General features: G+C 34.3%; 1 protein-coding gene across 2 annotated transcripts in view; it reads right to left on the reverse strand.

The window, feature by feature from the left end:
- Window positions 1-892: 892 nt before the first annotated feature.
- The window catches only part of mon2 (MON2 homolog, regulator of endosome-to-Golgi trafficking), a 172,080-nt gene continuing 158,727 nt past the window's right edge, over window positions 893-14,245 (reverse strand). The window contains exons 28-35 of one of the 2 annotated variants that reach the window (XM_028810510.2): window positions 11,616-11,633; window positions 11,188-11,316; window positions 9,899-10,089; window positions 8,059-8,119; window positions 7,829-7,952; window positions 7,391-7,598; window positions 5,723-5,805; window positions 893-1,588 (exon numbers count right to left, since the gene is read on the reverse strand). In XM_028810510.2, coding sequence (XP_028666343.1) covers window positions 1,425-1,588; window positions 5,723-5,805; window positions 7,391-7,598; window positions 7,829-7,952; window positions 8,059-8,119; window positions 9,899-10,089; window positions 11,188-11,316; window positions 11,616-11,633 — 978 coding nt within the window. In that variant the 3' untranslated portion in view covers window positions 893-1,424. The remainder of the gene's footprint in view (window positions 1,589-5,722; window positions 5,806-7,390; window positions 7,599-7,828; window positions 7,953-8,058; window positions 8,120-9,898; window positions 10,090-11,187; window positions 11,317-11,615; window positions 11,634-14,245) is intronic. The other variant, XM_028810523.2, reaches the window with a different exon arrangement.

A 14,245-nucleotide genomic window follows, 5' to 3' on the forward strand; every position in this document is an offset into this window, starting at 1 on the left:
TCCGCCATAACCAGAAGCTCAATGGGCAGCTGGAGTCCTTCTGGGTGCCCTATAAAAAGGGGTCAGTCCCCACCATTGATTGGCCAGACTTGGGAGGCAGAACTCAAAGCCTGAGGAGAAGTTGAGGTGGAATGGACTGGCGGCTGAAAAGGGACTAGATTTTGCATGTTGGTGCTGGTGTTTGTGCACAGTGTGCTTTGTAAATAAACCGGATGTTGTGTTGAACCTGTGTCCTGTCTGTATGTGTCCGGGTTGGCTTCACAATACATAAATGTAGTTATTTCTAGAGGTGTTATATACTTTTTCTTGTCACTGTATGTAGAAAATAATTTTTTCAATTGCTTGCTCACCTGATATTGCCCAGCAAACAACAGGACACTGGAAATTAGCACTGCTACCAGACATGCAATACGGAGTTTGAAGCATGCAGTTTGTATAATTGGCCTATTCTTTCTGTGTTATTGTGGCCTGGTCCTTTTCACTTTAAAGCCATTCGATTCTAAACTTGGTGTTGCTGTGTCAGTATAGGCAGTTCATAGTCAGTATGCTTCCTGAGCAGAGAGTTGTTACGAGGCTCTTGCGTTATTTAGTGTTTAAATCTACATGGCTGTTTTGTCAGAGGGTATCACAACAATGAGATGCCAATCGAGACAGACAAGGCACCAGCATCCCACACTTGGATTGATTTTTTGTGACATCAAAGGTGTGTAATCTTTGACATGATAAGGCAGGTAAGGTTATGCTTGCATTAGGGAAGTCTTCAAATAGGAACTTTTGCTCCTGCCACACTAGAATTTATGCCAGAAATACAGCTGTTCATGCTATAACAGAATAGTGGTGAACAGTTTTACTGCACATAAATAAACAATCAAAAATACTGAAAGAAAAACACTTCTTTTTTTTTTTATACAGAACTGTATCATTTATTTTACACTTACAAGTACATCCTGTTGTCCTGGGCTGGCTACAGATCTGATGACATGGAATGTTCCAGAAAGGTCTTGCATAAAATACTTTCAGACACTGATACTGTTTTCTTAAACTTGTTGGAAAAAAGTGCACAAAAAGATCAGCGAGTTCCATCATCATCATCATGTTTTGCTTTTGTCTTTTTAAGACCAATAAAGTGTGAATACTTTATCTGTAATTACATCATTAACACTATCGCCACACACTGTACATTTTGCTCAGCTTTCTGTGCAGTTTACATTGCCAGTTAATGATTAATTTCATTCTGTCAGTTTCATGGATTACAATGTCAGCAGAGTCACACAGAAATTGGCCAAATCAGTGTTAGTGTTGAGTCTCACAGTTGCCCCGGCTTACAGTCTGTTTATAAAGGCTGATAACTTAAGACCCCACTTCTTCATTGCACTTTAGAAATGCCACAATTTTGTAAATCAAAAGTCTTAATTTGGTGTTGGTCATGACTCTCCATTTTGCACTTTCGTCACAGGTGGCTGCATAAAGTCTTTAAATGGACTCAGTGCTTCTTTCAAAGCCAAACTGACTTCAGGCGACGAGCAGGTGATGCACTCCACTAGTGTTGGATATAAAGCAATGACCTGGGCCCAAGTACTGGCGTCAACTGTTACAAAAAAATAAAGAGAGAGATTTTTTCTTCTAAAAAAATAATAATAATAAAAAAAACACAATTTTGTCTGTTTTTGACATAAAGCACCATCTAGTGGCCATTGATGTCAACTGCACACATCTGAAGAGTTGGTTCAGAAAGCTCGAGCTAAAGGCTTTCACTTCAATGAAGACAGTCAACCCCATCTTGAGTTCTTCTGAATTGAACTCCCAGCTTAAATAGACAACTCATCACAACTATCTACACTCATTATTTGAATTTAACAGGAATCTACAATATTTAATGTGGCAAAATACACAGTTTTTGTGGTGGCTCTTTGCATCCGCAAACAGGTTTGTTTATTTTATGGTTGCCATGTTTAGACTTTTTTACCTTTATGGCAATTTTGGTTAATGGAGAATGGCAAATTAACTGTTCCTACACGGCACGGATGGTGCTTAGACCTTTTCAAAAACTGGAGAAAGGGAGTTCTATGAAGAAAACAACTTCAGTCTGGCTTATGATGTCTAAATGTCAGTATGAGAGCGAAACACAAGCTGCATCAAACTTTTTTTTTTTTTAACTTTATGTTTAAAATGCAGACACCAGCATCCAAGAACTTAATGAAATCAAGACTGCAATGAAAGACAAATGCCTCTGATTAACAGTCTGGGTGCGGTGAAAGCTTGTGGTGGTTCTTCAAGACAGAAACTAGATGCACATCTTACAAAAAAATAGGAAAACAATCAGTACTGCATTTGCTCAAATCAAAATTATAAATTAAGTACACAATAGAAAATAGCATACTTATATAATTCCAATATAAATACTATAGTAAGAAAGAAAACAAACAACAAAACAAAAAGCAGCAAATAATGTAGGCACCATCAACGTCTGCTTTCTGATACACAAGGAAGCTGTAGAAAAATGTAACATTTTAATAGTCATCACAGTAATATCCGTTGTGATAAGACAAGTTTGGGGCTGTTTTAATGAGGTCATTTATTTAATGGCTTTTAAACACTGGCTGATGGTTTCACCTGCTCTTCATAATGGTGTGCATGTGAACATGTGTGACAGCTGGATTGTGTTGATTACTGGATAAGCAGCGGGGTAAATATGAGGCACCAGCTACAAGTAACTGAGGATAAAGGTGCTAGAAAACGAAAACAGAACACGTGATCACACATTTGCAGTTTGGCTTGGTGGGTATTCTGTATATGGAAAGGAAAGGACTGGCGGTATTGGCCCTGTTGAGCTTTGTACAAGAAGCAGGACTGATTGCTGGTGTGAAGGTTGTGGGGACTGGCTGAGTTATTTCGTGTTTTTTTGACTGATTCAAGAGAGCAGACCAAAGAAGAGGCTACTGGAACTACACACAGGTAGGTGTAGTAGCATCAATTTAAGGGCAAAGCACCACGGGGTGCTGTAATGACTGACAGAACTGGCAGTTCAGGTCTGCAGGGTACTGGCTGAGGTGGCAGACCAGGATGCATTGGGGTATGTAATGAGAGATCTCTGATGAAGCCCTAACGTGGGAAGGATTGTGTTTGGATTATAAATGTATTTATTTATTGAGCACCTAAGGCACTCTTGTAAAAGCATGATTTGTTTTTAAAGAAGGATTATTTATTGAGTAACTATAATTGCACTAATGCACCTTTGGACACTAAGTCAGAACTGTATAATAAACCTCTGCACATTTTTGACTACAAAGTCTTGTCTGTCTCCTCACTTATCCAAGCCCATCATGGCCATTCGATGCTCTGAAGGAGGTCAGTACCCATGGCTGTGGGCATAGGACATCACATTCATATGCTTATATTTAAGCCACTATTCAAATTTGCATGTTAAAAATGTATACAGTTTTTTTTGTCTAAAATATACTTTCAAGAAGCTTTTTCCCCAGAAAATGCAATGGCTCTGGCTTCAATTTTTTCACATTAGTAAAATTATGCTGCTTCCTGCATCAATGGCATCAGGAAATACACTTTACACATCTGTTTTCATGATTATTTTTTTAAAAGCAACTGGATTCACATAAACATCTTGTGATACTGTGGAAAAATCTGTAGCTGGCTTCAGTGAGAAACAGCAGTAAATCCGCTCTCCTTCCCCTTCCAAATTAAAAACCTGCAAGCCAGTAGATGGGGACAAAAAGCCTACAATCTTTGACTCACTGTGGGTGGCTTTACATTAGTCTGTGGTGACTCTGCATGCTAATTAGTAAGAGACTAACAACTAAAACAGTGTAGAATAATAAAATAAAGAAGATGTGCAAAGGGCCAAAAGTCTGTCTTGACACTGTGGAAAATTTCAATGAGTAAAGGAAAACAATCAACTGAACCCATTCTGAAAAGACAAATTGTCTGACACACTTAAGGAAGTCAAACTTGTGAGAGTCAACACACAGACAATTATATATTTTAAATTATAAAATAAACATATCCTTGAGATAGTTTCAAACTTAGATTATAATAAAAGACTAATACTTAGCAATCATAGTCCTGTGAGTGATGTTTCATAATGCCTTGCCAAGTATGAAGACATTTTAAAAATCTATACACTAGAATCGTGTACTTCATAATGACTTAAGTTCAAAACATACAAGGTGATCATTTGTGGTTTACAACATTATTGCTACTAGAGATGAGTTTGACTTTTTCAATTTATATTAGCATTAAAATGTTCATAATAACAGCTGAATAAAGTATGAGGTATTAAACATACTCAAAAATACATCGAAGACACACAAGGCACCCATACTTAAGCAAATGGTACATCGAAACACATTCTCAATGACAGAGTAGAGAGAGAAAGGAAAATTAATGAAAAAAACAAATGGAAGGAGAAGACACTATTATAATTTTTGTGACAACCTTCTACAAAAGGAACAACTGCTTCATTCTTTTTCCCAAATTTAGTTGTGCTGTTATCATATTATGGTGCTAAAAGGAACCAACATCTGTTCTGGAAACTCTGCATACAAGGCTGGAAGCCACCATTGACACATGAAATAAATTACCAGTTAGTGTAGTGGAGAGCAGGACTTTCAAGACCTTCAAAATTTGACTGTTATTTCAGTCAATCCAGGTGAATAGAATGGACAAGCTTGTTGGGCTGAATGGCCTGCTCTCATCACAGCTATTCTAATGAGAAGTAACATTCATCTATTTATATCTATTTTAGCAGATGTACAATAATGTGTAATTATCATCTACTACCTTAAAACTAGAAAGGTATTATTTCTCATTTATATTCATCACAACAAAATTACATAAAAGCTGATAATGCTGGTATAATATTTAACATGACTGGAGGTTTTACCACTTTATTGATTTGACATTATTGGTGTTGATCAACCAACCCCCCCCACAAAAGCTCAAAGAAGTGAGTGTGTGTATACTTATGTAGAAATGTACACATGTATGTGTTTATTCTTTTTTATCTGCACTTGAAGGTAAAGTAATGCAAACCTAGATGTTTGGAAGGCATGCTGGGACATAATTTGATAAGCACTTATATTGTCATCTGAGACAGCCCAATGTTACTCCTCTTGATCTGTGCCACCTCACGAGGGACAACTGAGAATTTACCTTACAATCTAATTTACAAACCCACCAGCTCCAAATGCAAGTCTTATTTGTGACTTTAAGCTAAATGTTTGTGATGGTTTTGCACACTCTTTGACATTTGGTGTGTCTTCACCAGTCATATTTTTAAACCGAGCTAGTACTGCTCACAGCATGAATTTTCACATCTTTCAAGAACACACTGAAAAGTCTAGTTTTTACAAGAAGCTAAACCATCTGGCAATTATATGTAGAATGTAGGAAAAAAAAAAGAAAGAAAAAAGGAGATCCCATTTGAAGAGCAGAGCTATATTGTGTAATGAATGGTAAATGTAAAGAAGTTAATTAACTTTACATAAGGAAATCAACTCATAAAAACATAATACTGGGAACAGATATGGCAGTTAAAAGTTGTAAGCAGTAAACTATAGAAGAAACAAGTGAACCAATCTTAGCAACAGCATGACTTATCCATTTTTTATTTATCAGAAATGTCACAACTGAAAGATAACATGTTATGTTAAAAGGAACAGCAAAATCAGTGGAACCATCCAGTGATATTTATGAAATCACTTACCATTTTCAGGTTGCGTTTTTTTGAGAGAGTCCAAAAGGGTACTGATTGCTTTCAAAACAAAGATTATTTCAGTCACTTGTTGCCTGAAATGTAAATAAATAAATACATAAATAAATAAATCCTTTATATCTGTGTGTGTGTGTGTGTGTTCATCTGTTGGTATATATCCCTACAATTCCTCAAAACTGTTGTATATAACTCTAAAGTGTCTAATTAATATACACATTTTCTGCTTTAAGTCCAAAAGTAACAACACCTGATTGCTGACTCTAATGCCAAATAAATAAGAGCATATTTATTACATATTTTCATCACAACGAATGTCCCTTTCTACCCATAGTCAGATTGTTGATTTTTCCTGTGGTTGTGAGAATTCACTAACTTACCTGGCTTCAATGCCCAAATGCAAACTATGTAACTCATACATTCTCCATACAAACATTTACAATTTTGAAAATGTGTATTAGTAAAGTGGGACTTTCTGCTTTAAAATAATAGTAGAAATACAATCACAGACCATGTGGTTTCAGAAATATTTATTAAAAACCACTTGCTCATAAAAGGGAAAAAAACAAGAAGCCTTTGAACACATTAAAACTTTAAGTATATGACATGTATTTTATTGTTTCTGCATTATGCCTGAAGCTTGCTGAGAAACACTCCAGCATTCCGGTGACCCTGCTAAGCAGATCTGGAAATTGTGCAGATGGGTGGATTTTATTTAGGTTTACAGTATATAGAAATGTTAAATGTGTACAAAAGTATAATAAAAAAGTTAAAAAAATCAAAAGTATCTAAAAATGTTTATTAGACAAACTCAAAAATATTGCAGTATTTATCATTGAGGATTTTCCACATTCAAGATACTGCCACACAAACTTAGCATCCAAGATTTTACTTAAATACAAGAACTATCTAATTACCTGTGAGCAGTAACTATATAAAACAAACTGGTAATAATCAAAATATAATAAAAAACAAAACCAAAAAAAAGATGCATTGCAAGTTAGTGGATTCTGGCAATAAAGGCACATGTAAGGTACAAATTAAATGAATGAGGTCTCCAGTTGTTTTAAATGAAAGGCAATTGTCAGCAGTTGTTTAAGGTGGTTTTTAAAATACTGCATTGGCAAAAACATACTTATGTTCAGAATGAGGCACTATATATTTTTTGTAATTATATTAGGAAACAAATTTATTTCCTCATTTTTAAGATAACCTTTTTTATCATGCAGTAACAGGCTCCAACTTCCCTATACAAAGGGCAAGTTTATTATTAAAATATAGTAAAACAAAAACATGTTATAGACATGAAGGACATGGGGGGAATCAATCACGTGTCTGAAGGGGGTTTTCCAGGAATGCTAAAAGATTGTATTTTTCTAATAAATACATTTCCATTACCAGACAATTGGAAGCAATATTTAATTAATGGACAGTTGCAAATATCATTCCAGTTTATAGAAAGTAATAACAAATGGATCTCAGTACCTACGGATCATTACATCTAACCCAGATCTTGTGCAAAATAATGAACAGAAACTAGAAGAGTACATACTGTACATGACAATAAAGCATTAAAATAGGGCATAAAAGTCAAACAGTACTTGAAATCAAATATCCAAAAAACACTGAAATCAACAGTAAGAATTTCCTTAGGTTACTCACCTTGGAAGAGGGCATCTACCACTCAACTTTTCATCTTCGACATAGCGGTGCAACACATCTTGGGATCTTTTTAAAAGTACTGAAAGAGCCATTCGTGAAATGTATCCTTCCTGAGGTGTTGACACTTTGTTGCTGAAGGAAAACTGCAATAATGTCTCAAAGCATACCTTGGAAAACTCTTCTCTCATCCTAATATCTATTTCAGCTTCTATGAAAGAGAATTAAAAAAAACTTGTATTCTTATTGAAAATCATAAGCAATAATAAGAAAAAAATGACAAATATCTGCAGCTGGTTTCTTTATAGCTGGTATCAGAATGAAATTTCAGAATGTGCCCAAAAGAACAGAAAATACTGTAAATTTCTTTCATTCCATGTAATCTTCCTACAAACTTGAGGGTAAGCTGATAAAATATCTGAACATGAGCAAAGAAGATACCTGTGAATGATGCAGGCTGAGAGTGAATTGACCCTTTATTCAGCATCAGCATTATCTGGCTGACAAATTCCTTTGGTATAAAATTTGCAAACGGCAGTATCTCTGTGCTGATGAGTTGTACAACCTACAGGAAATATAGACAGCTAAATATATTTGTGTGTCATATTTTAGCCTAAAATAAGAAGGTTTTGTTCCTTATGAGCCAGGAAGTATGTGCATAACATTCATACCTCTACATCGATCCGTTCATTTTTTTGGAATTCTTGAATAGACAGATTATCAGGTGGTAAGCTGGTGAACAAAGAAATTAAATTAAATCATAGTAAAATACAAACATACATTAGATACCTTAACCGATTGGAGTGTATCCTGCAGTTTCTTAAACTGCTAATCCTTTAATGCTTTTGACCACTGCAATAAGTAAACTTATATGTTTCCTAGTGAGACAGATTTATTTCCCCATTTATCTATTTACCAGACACAAATACAGAAATGAAAACTGGGATATCTAGTCTAATCATTTTATAATACAAGGAGTGCCTATAAAGCAAAGTGATATTCTGTAGTATAGATTTTAAAAATGGTCAAAGATTAGCACTTGTGTATGGAAATATGTGAATTACAAATTGGTACCCTTTGGAGTTAGCAGTGCATGTTATATGGATATTGTGTTAAGATCACTGAATTTCATGTTGTCATCAGAAGCAAGCTAAGCTTTGTCTGTTTTTTTTTTGTTTTTTGTTTTAATACAGGCAATAGTACAAAAAACTGTTACACCTGAAAATCCTGTAACAGTGTGGTAATATAGAAAAATCTTTAAAGACTGATTTCTTTTATGCCAAAAAATAATTATTTTACTTTGAAACTGGCCAATCAAATCTGAACCTAACAGATTTAACAAAATGCAGGCAAAATTATCTATTTAATACATAAACATGTATTAAACCCAAATGGTAAATGCAAGGAAGACAGATCATTCATAACAAGCACCAAAAATGAATTTAGGAGATAAGATGAAGAAAAAAATACGGAAAACAATATATTTGGTTTAGTCCATATTGTAATAATTAACAAAACATTACATTCTCAAACATAACTAATCCAAATCAGCCTTCTGGATGGTCAGAGTCTATCCAAGATATCCCTGGACAAGGTTCTAGTTTATTGAAGGGTTCACTCATACACACACCCACATTCCCACTCATACAGGCCCTTTTTAGAATTTCCAGTCAGCCTAAACTTCATGTTGCTTTTGATCTGCAAACTCCATGCAGACAAGTTAAAAAAGTTACATCTAACATCTCATTTTCATTCTGTATCCATACCTGCATTTCTATAAAAAAATGTTACATCTAATCTCTCATTTTCAGGCTGTACTCACACCTGTATTTCTATATATAAAAAGAGTTACATCTAATGTCTTATTTTTAAATAAAATATTTTTTTACAGTTTAAGAAATACTGTGTTTTTTCCATACATGTATAGTCAAGCTTGGGTCACAGAGTTAGTTGCACGAGAGACAGAAAGGTGAGTTCAGGTTGGGTGTTAAATGTTCTAAACATCTTTCCATAAGCATGTTATGCGGTAAGCCTGAGGACATCCAATTACTTTGTCCTAGGTTTACTATTTACCAGACGGTGCAGAGCAACTATGGAGCAGTCCTTGTTCTGGTGCCGTTAGAGAAGGTGAATCGCTGGTGACCAATACTCTTCTTATTTTCCTCAAATTCGTTATAACGAAATTTCCATTTTTATGGTCCAATGAATTCTATTTCAAAGGGATTCCACATGTATCGTGATAAAAAGGAGGCCATATCCACTTCACTTATCCTTAGGTATTTTTAAAACTACAGTTTTGTTCTTGCTAGGTAAGCTGCAGATTTTATTTTTGAGTCAAACATTTCAATGGAACTAAAGACCTACACAAATACAAACTTTACATCAAAGCAGTAAAAAAGAATTTTATTTGGACCCACTCTGAATGTAAACCTTTTTTCTTCATTATCATATACCAAAATGAGCCTCCTTTACTATGAAATGTGGCTAGATCGATAAAAAGTTCTTGCTTACCTTTTTGTGAAAAGGAAGTCCTCAAAAGCATTTGCAAGCTCAGGCCACATTGTATCAAATTTACCAGATGATGCATGTTGTCTTGCAACAGGAAGGCCAATAGACAACACTTTTAAAAGGGAGGCTACGGCCAATTTCCATGTACTTTCAGAAGGGCAAGAGTATTTCATACTCAGTGGTATTCTTAAAGTCTGTATTTAAAAATATAAACATAAAAATGTATGTCATTGATCATACATATTTTGAAGGTACATTACCACAAAGTTGTTGAAATCTAGATCCTCTGTATTGTATTACAGTATTCACAGTAATATACAGTACTCAGGTTATTGTAACATTTAAGTAATACAGCATAAGCCTCTCAAAACATTGGATGACTTCAAGTTAAACAATAGTTAAAACATAATGACAACAAATAACCTTAAAATGGAAGAATTCAGAGTAGTAGTATGTGAAAATTTAACTTCTGGATGGAATCAGTTACACTTACATTTAAATTTATTTGCTTAGCAGTTGCTTTTATCCAAAGAAAGTTACAAATGAGGTCAACATAATTCAGAAAACAACACATTGGGGGAGTCAGAATTTTGAATGGAAGTGGGCAGCACATTTCACCCCATTGACTACTCTTAAGGCAAGCATCAAGGGTTTGAACTTAATGTGTGGTGCTACAGAGAGCCACTGAAGTAATTTGAAAAGAGGAGTGATATGTGAACTGTTTTATTGACCAGTTTTAACAATGTTTACTGTTATTCAGCGCTTGTCACCATAAGCTCCCATTCTATCAGAAATGTTATCTTTGTTCTTCATGAGAACATGATTAATAAAGTTTTTCACGGCTATTACAACAAACCACATGGGGTAAGCAAAAAATATAATTTAAATAATCTAGTATAATACAGCTGAGATTGCTTTTTAGTTTCCGTATTTAACCTTGTAGTTATCATATCAATAGAGCTCCAAGTAACAATATGCCACTACTTTGAAAAAAATGCACATACTGCAACAATCACATAAATATGACAAACATTTCCATGTGTTTAAGGCACACATCTTAAGTTTGCCTGATTATTAATGTGGAGTTGTTAAGTTCTGAAATTACAGAACCTACTCAATTTAACTATCCTGAAACATGTTAATATGGATTAAATGTTGATCATTGCCTATGGATTCATCAACAGCAATTGAAAATTTCTGATTTTAACTACGTGCAACAAGAAAGATTAAATAAATGCAAAGATGTTTTTAAAAAAATGACTTGAGCAATGTAAGATAAATTTAAGGCCTACCTTTATGATTTGTTGTAAAACCTTTGCATTTACTACAGCTTTATGGCAGGCAGTTTTCTGATAGAGGTCAACAACAACATCCAAAGACTTTTCAGCAAATGGTACGTAGTTTAAAGCAACCCATTCAGCCTATATAAAGGACAGCACAAGAAAAATTTTAAGCATATATCTGAGGAAAGAATATATATATGTTTAAGGCACTGCATGCATGAAAGAAAGATGCAAATTAAATAAAGAAAAAAAAGTAAATATAAGGGAAATTCAAGTTGTTATGAAGCAACGTGCTAGAGGTGGTTAATGCTTCCAAAAAAAGCAAAGAAGAGATGGCATAAGTAATTCTGAACATATAAAGGTGCCTACCATGCTGTTAATTCTCTCCTTATTTTAAAAATATTAAGCTGAAATGATCTATAAGAAACAAAACTCACCGGTGCAAACAGTTGAATCTAAAGTGAATCCATTGTGTAGTACAGCAAACAGAATAAAAGAAGATTATAAATGATTAACGTGCTGATTTTTAATTTTTAATGTTGAGTTCATAATTTAAAAACTGATTTAGATCTCATATTAAATACTGATTAACTTAAGTCAGACATCCAGATGAACACTTTTCACATTTTCTTATCATCACACAAATTTCATATTAAATTAAATTATCGGGCATAAGCAGTGCATTGCACATAGGGTTAACTAAGTTTATACAGTAAATCAATGATGGAGTCCACTTAAAGACATCCTTCTGTCCCATCTTTTTGATTCTCCATGTAGGAAAACTCAGGCTGAACTGTACTGAAAGCTTAGTACTTGATTTGTAAATTCATGACTAACAGTGTAAATAACTTAAGAGTCACAGCAATTCAAATGCTTCACCTTCGGTAACTCCGAAACTCAGATGTTTCTTTGAAGCATGTACCACTCAGCATATAATTAAAAATTATTCTTCCCCAAATCATTCATATAACTAAATCATTTTGCAAGTTAAAGTTAATTAAGATTTAAAAATGGCCTTGAGCTATACATATTTTTACCACAGTTTCCATTGAAACTAATGAAACATTTAACTGTATGGAATTTGTTAAAAGGGTGTTCCATCTAGATGAATATATGAAAAATGCAAATAATTAAATTTTACCAGAAAAAAAACAGTGCAATAACAATCTATCTATATATTTTTCACATATTTTTTTTACCACAAGAGCATCATATGCTGTAGCTTTAAACAAGGCATCTTACTGCATAGCCCTATAAAAAAATGGATGATATGGATTAACTACCAAATATTTTAATCTCATTGATATCCAGCTATGTGTGTTAGGCCATATTTTTTTGCTAAAGTCCTTTTAATCTAGATGGCTAAATGGGACTGATGAAGGTCTGAAAAGTCATATGGTTAAATATCCTGATAAATAAAACTCATGTATTTATTTTTTGTTAAATGTCTAGATTGCAAGTCATTTGTGTGTATTGTATATTACATCTTAGTTTGCTCTTTTATAGAGGCATATGAGTGAGATAGCTTAGTTATGGCTTAGTGTACACTAAAACTAACACAAATGTGACAAATGTAAGTACATCTCATGACATTTTTTTCACTTTTTTAACATATGTAGACATATCAAGATTTGATTTTCATTTAAACAGTATCTTTAGATAAAGGTGATGTACCTGTGTAAAAATTCTCTAAAATTGGACTTTGCAATAATTAATTCAATAAAAAATGAATAGATATGCCATTTCTGTTTTTGGAAAAGTACGTATTTCCTTGGCTGTAATAACTGGTAATCTCCCCTTTGCCAAAATCAATCTCAGTTGGGGGTTTCAGTGTTTCCTGGAATTGTCCATTTGTCTCTGACATCAACTAGTATAAAGTTTTCCTACAACTTTCAATGCGATTCTTTCAGCTGTGCAATGTTTGAAGGGTGTCTTGTGTGCACAGCCTCAGATGAGATTCAGATCAGAGCATTGTCTTGGCTATTCTAGAATCTTCAGTTTATTTTCAGCCATTCCTTGGTGGGTTTAATGGTATATTTTGGGTTACTGTCATATTGCAACGTCTACTTTCCGAAGAACCTTCAATCTTCTGACAGATGATCTCACATTATCTTTAAACACCCTGTAGTAGAATCAAGAATTGTTGATTCAAGGATGGTGAGCTTCCCAGTCCCTAATGCAGGAAAGCAGCCCCAAACCATAACATTTCCACCGCCATGCTTTACAGCTGGTATAAGGTTGTTCTGCTCAAATGCTGTATTTGGTCATCGCTAAACATGTCTCCTGGTCCTGTAGCCAAATAATTCTATCTTTCCTTTTTGGCCTAATTTGTGCAGCCACTTTCTAATGGCAGACTCACACACTTTGACATCAATGTTGGCAAGAACTACCTGTCAGCCCTGTGGTGACATTATGGCGTTTTGTAGAGACTTCTTTCAGCATCTTGCATTCTTCTTTTGGGCTGAACTTGTTGGGGTATCCTGGCTTGGACAAGTTGTTTGAAACTTTCTCCACTGATCTACTGGATAGTGGCATGGTTAATTTCAAAATGTTTGGGGGTCTTTGTTAAATCCGTTTCTGACTCATAAGCATCAATAACATTCTTTCAGAAGGCCTCAGAGTATGGTGGGTATGGTGATAAAACACACTTCATCAACAAAGACCAAACCAAACTAAATGTCTGAGGTTTAAATAAGGCAGGCTCCTGCAAGATCCTCTGTAATGATGTTCTAATCATTTGCTCCTTATCTGAAGCACCTGATTCTAATTTTAGGTATTCGAAGTAGTGATAAATATACTCACTTTTTCACATGTGAAATTTGCACGTATGTTTATTTAAATTATACAATGGACTATAAAATGTAAATGTGGTATGTTGTCCATTGCATTACATCATCTTTACCAATAAATATTGTTTTAAAGAAAATCTTTTTTTCTTTAAAAAAAAAAATATTTAAAAAAGAAAAAACATTCCATGGGGTGTAAAGTAATCCCTCGCTATATCGCGCTTCGCCTTTCGCGGCTTCACTCCATTGCAGATTTTATATGTAAGCATATTTAAATATAT

The sequence above is a fragment of the Erpetoichthys calabaricus genome, chromosome 1, assembly GCF_900747795.2.
Source record: "Erpetoichthys calabaricus chromosome 1, fErpCal1.3, whole genome shotgun sequence".
NCBI lineage: Eukaryota > Metazoa > Chordata > Cladistia > Polypteriformes > Polypteridae > Erpetoichthys > Erpetoichthys calabaricus.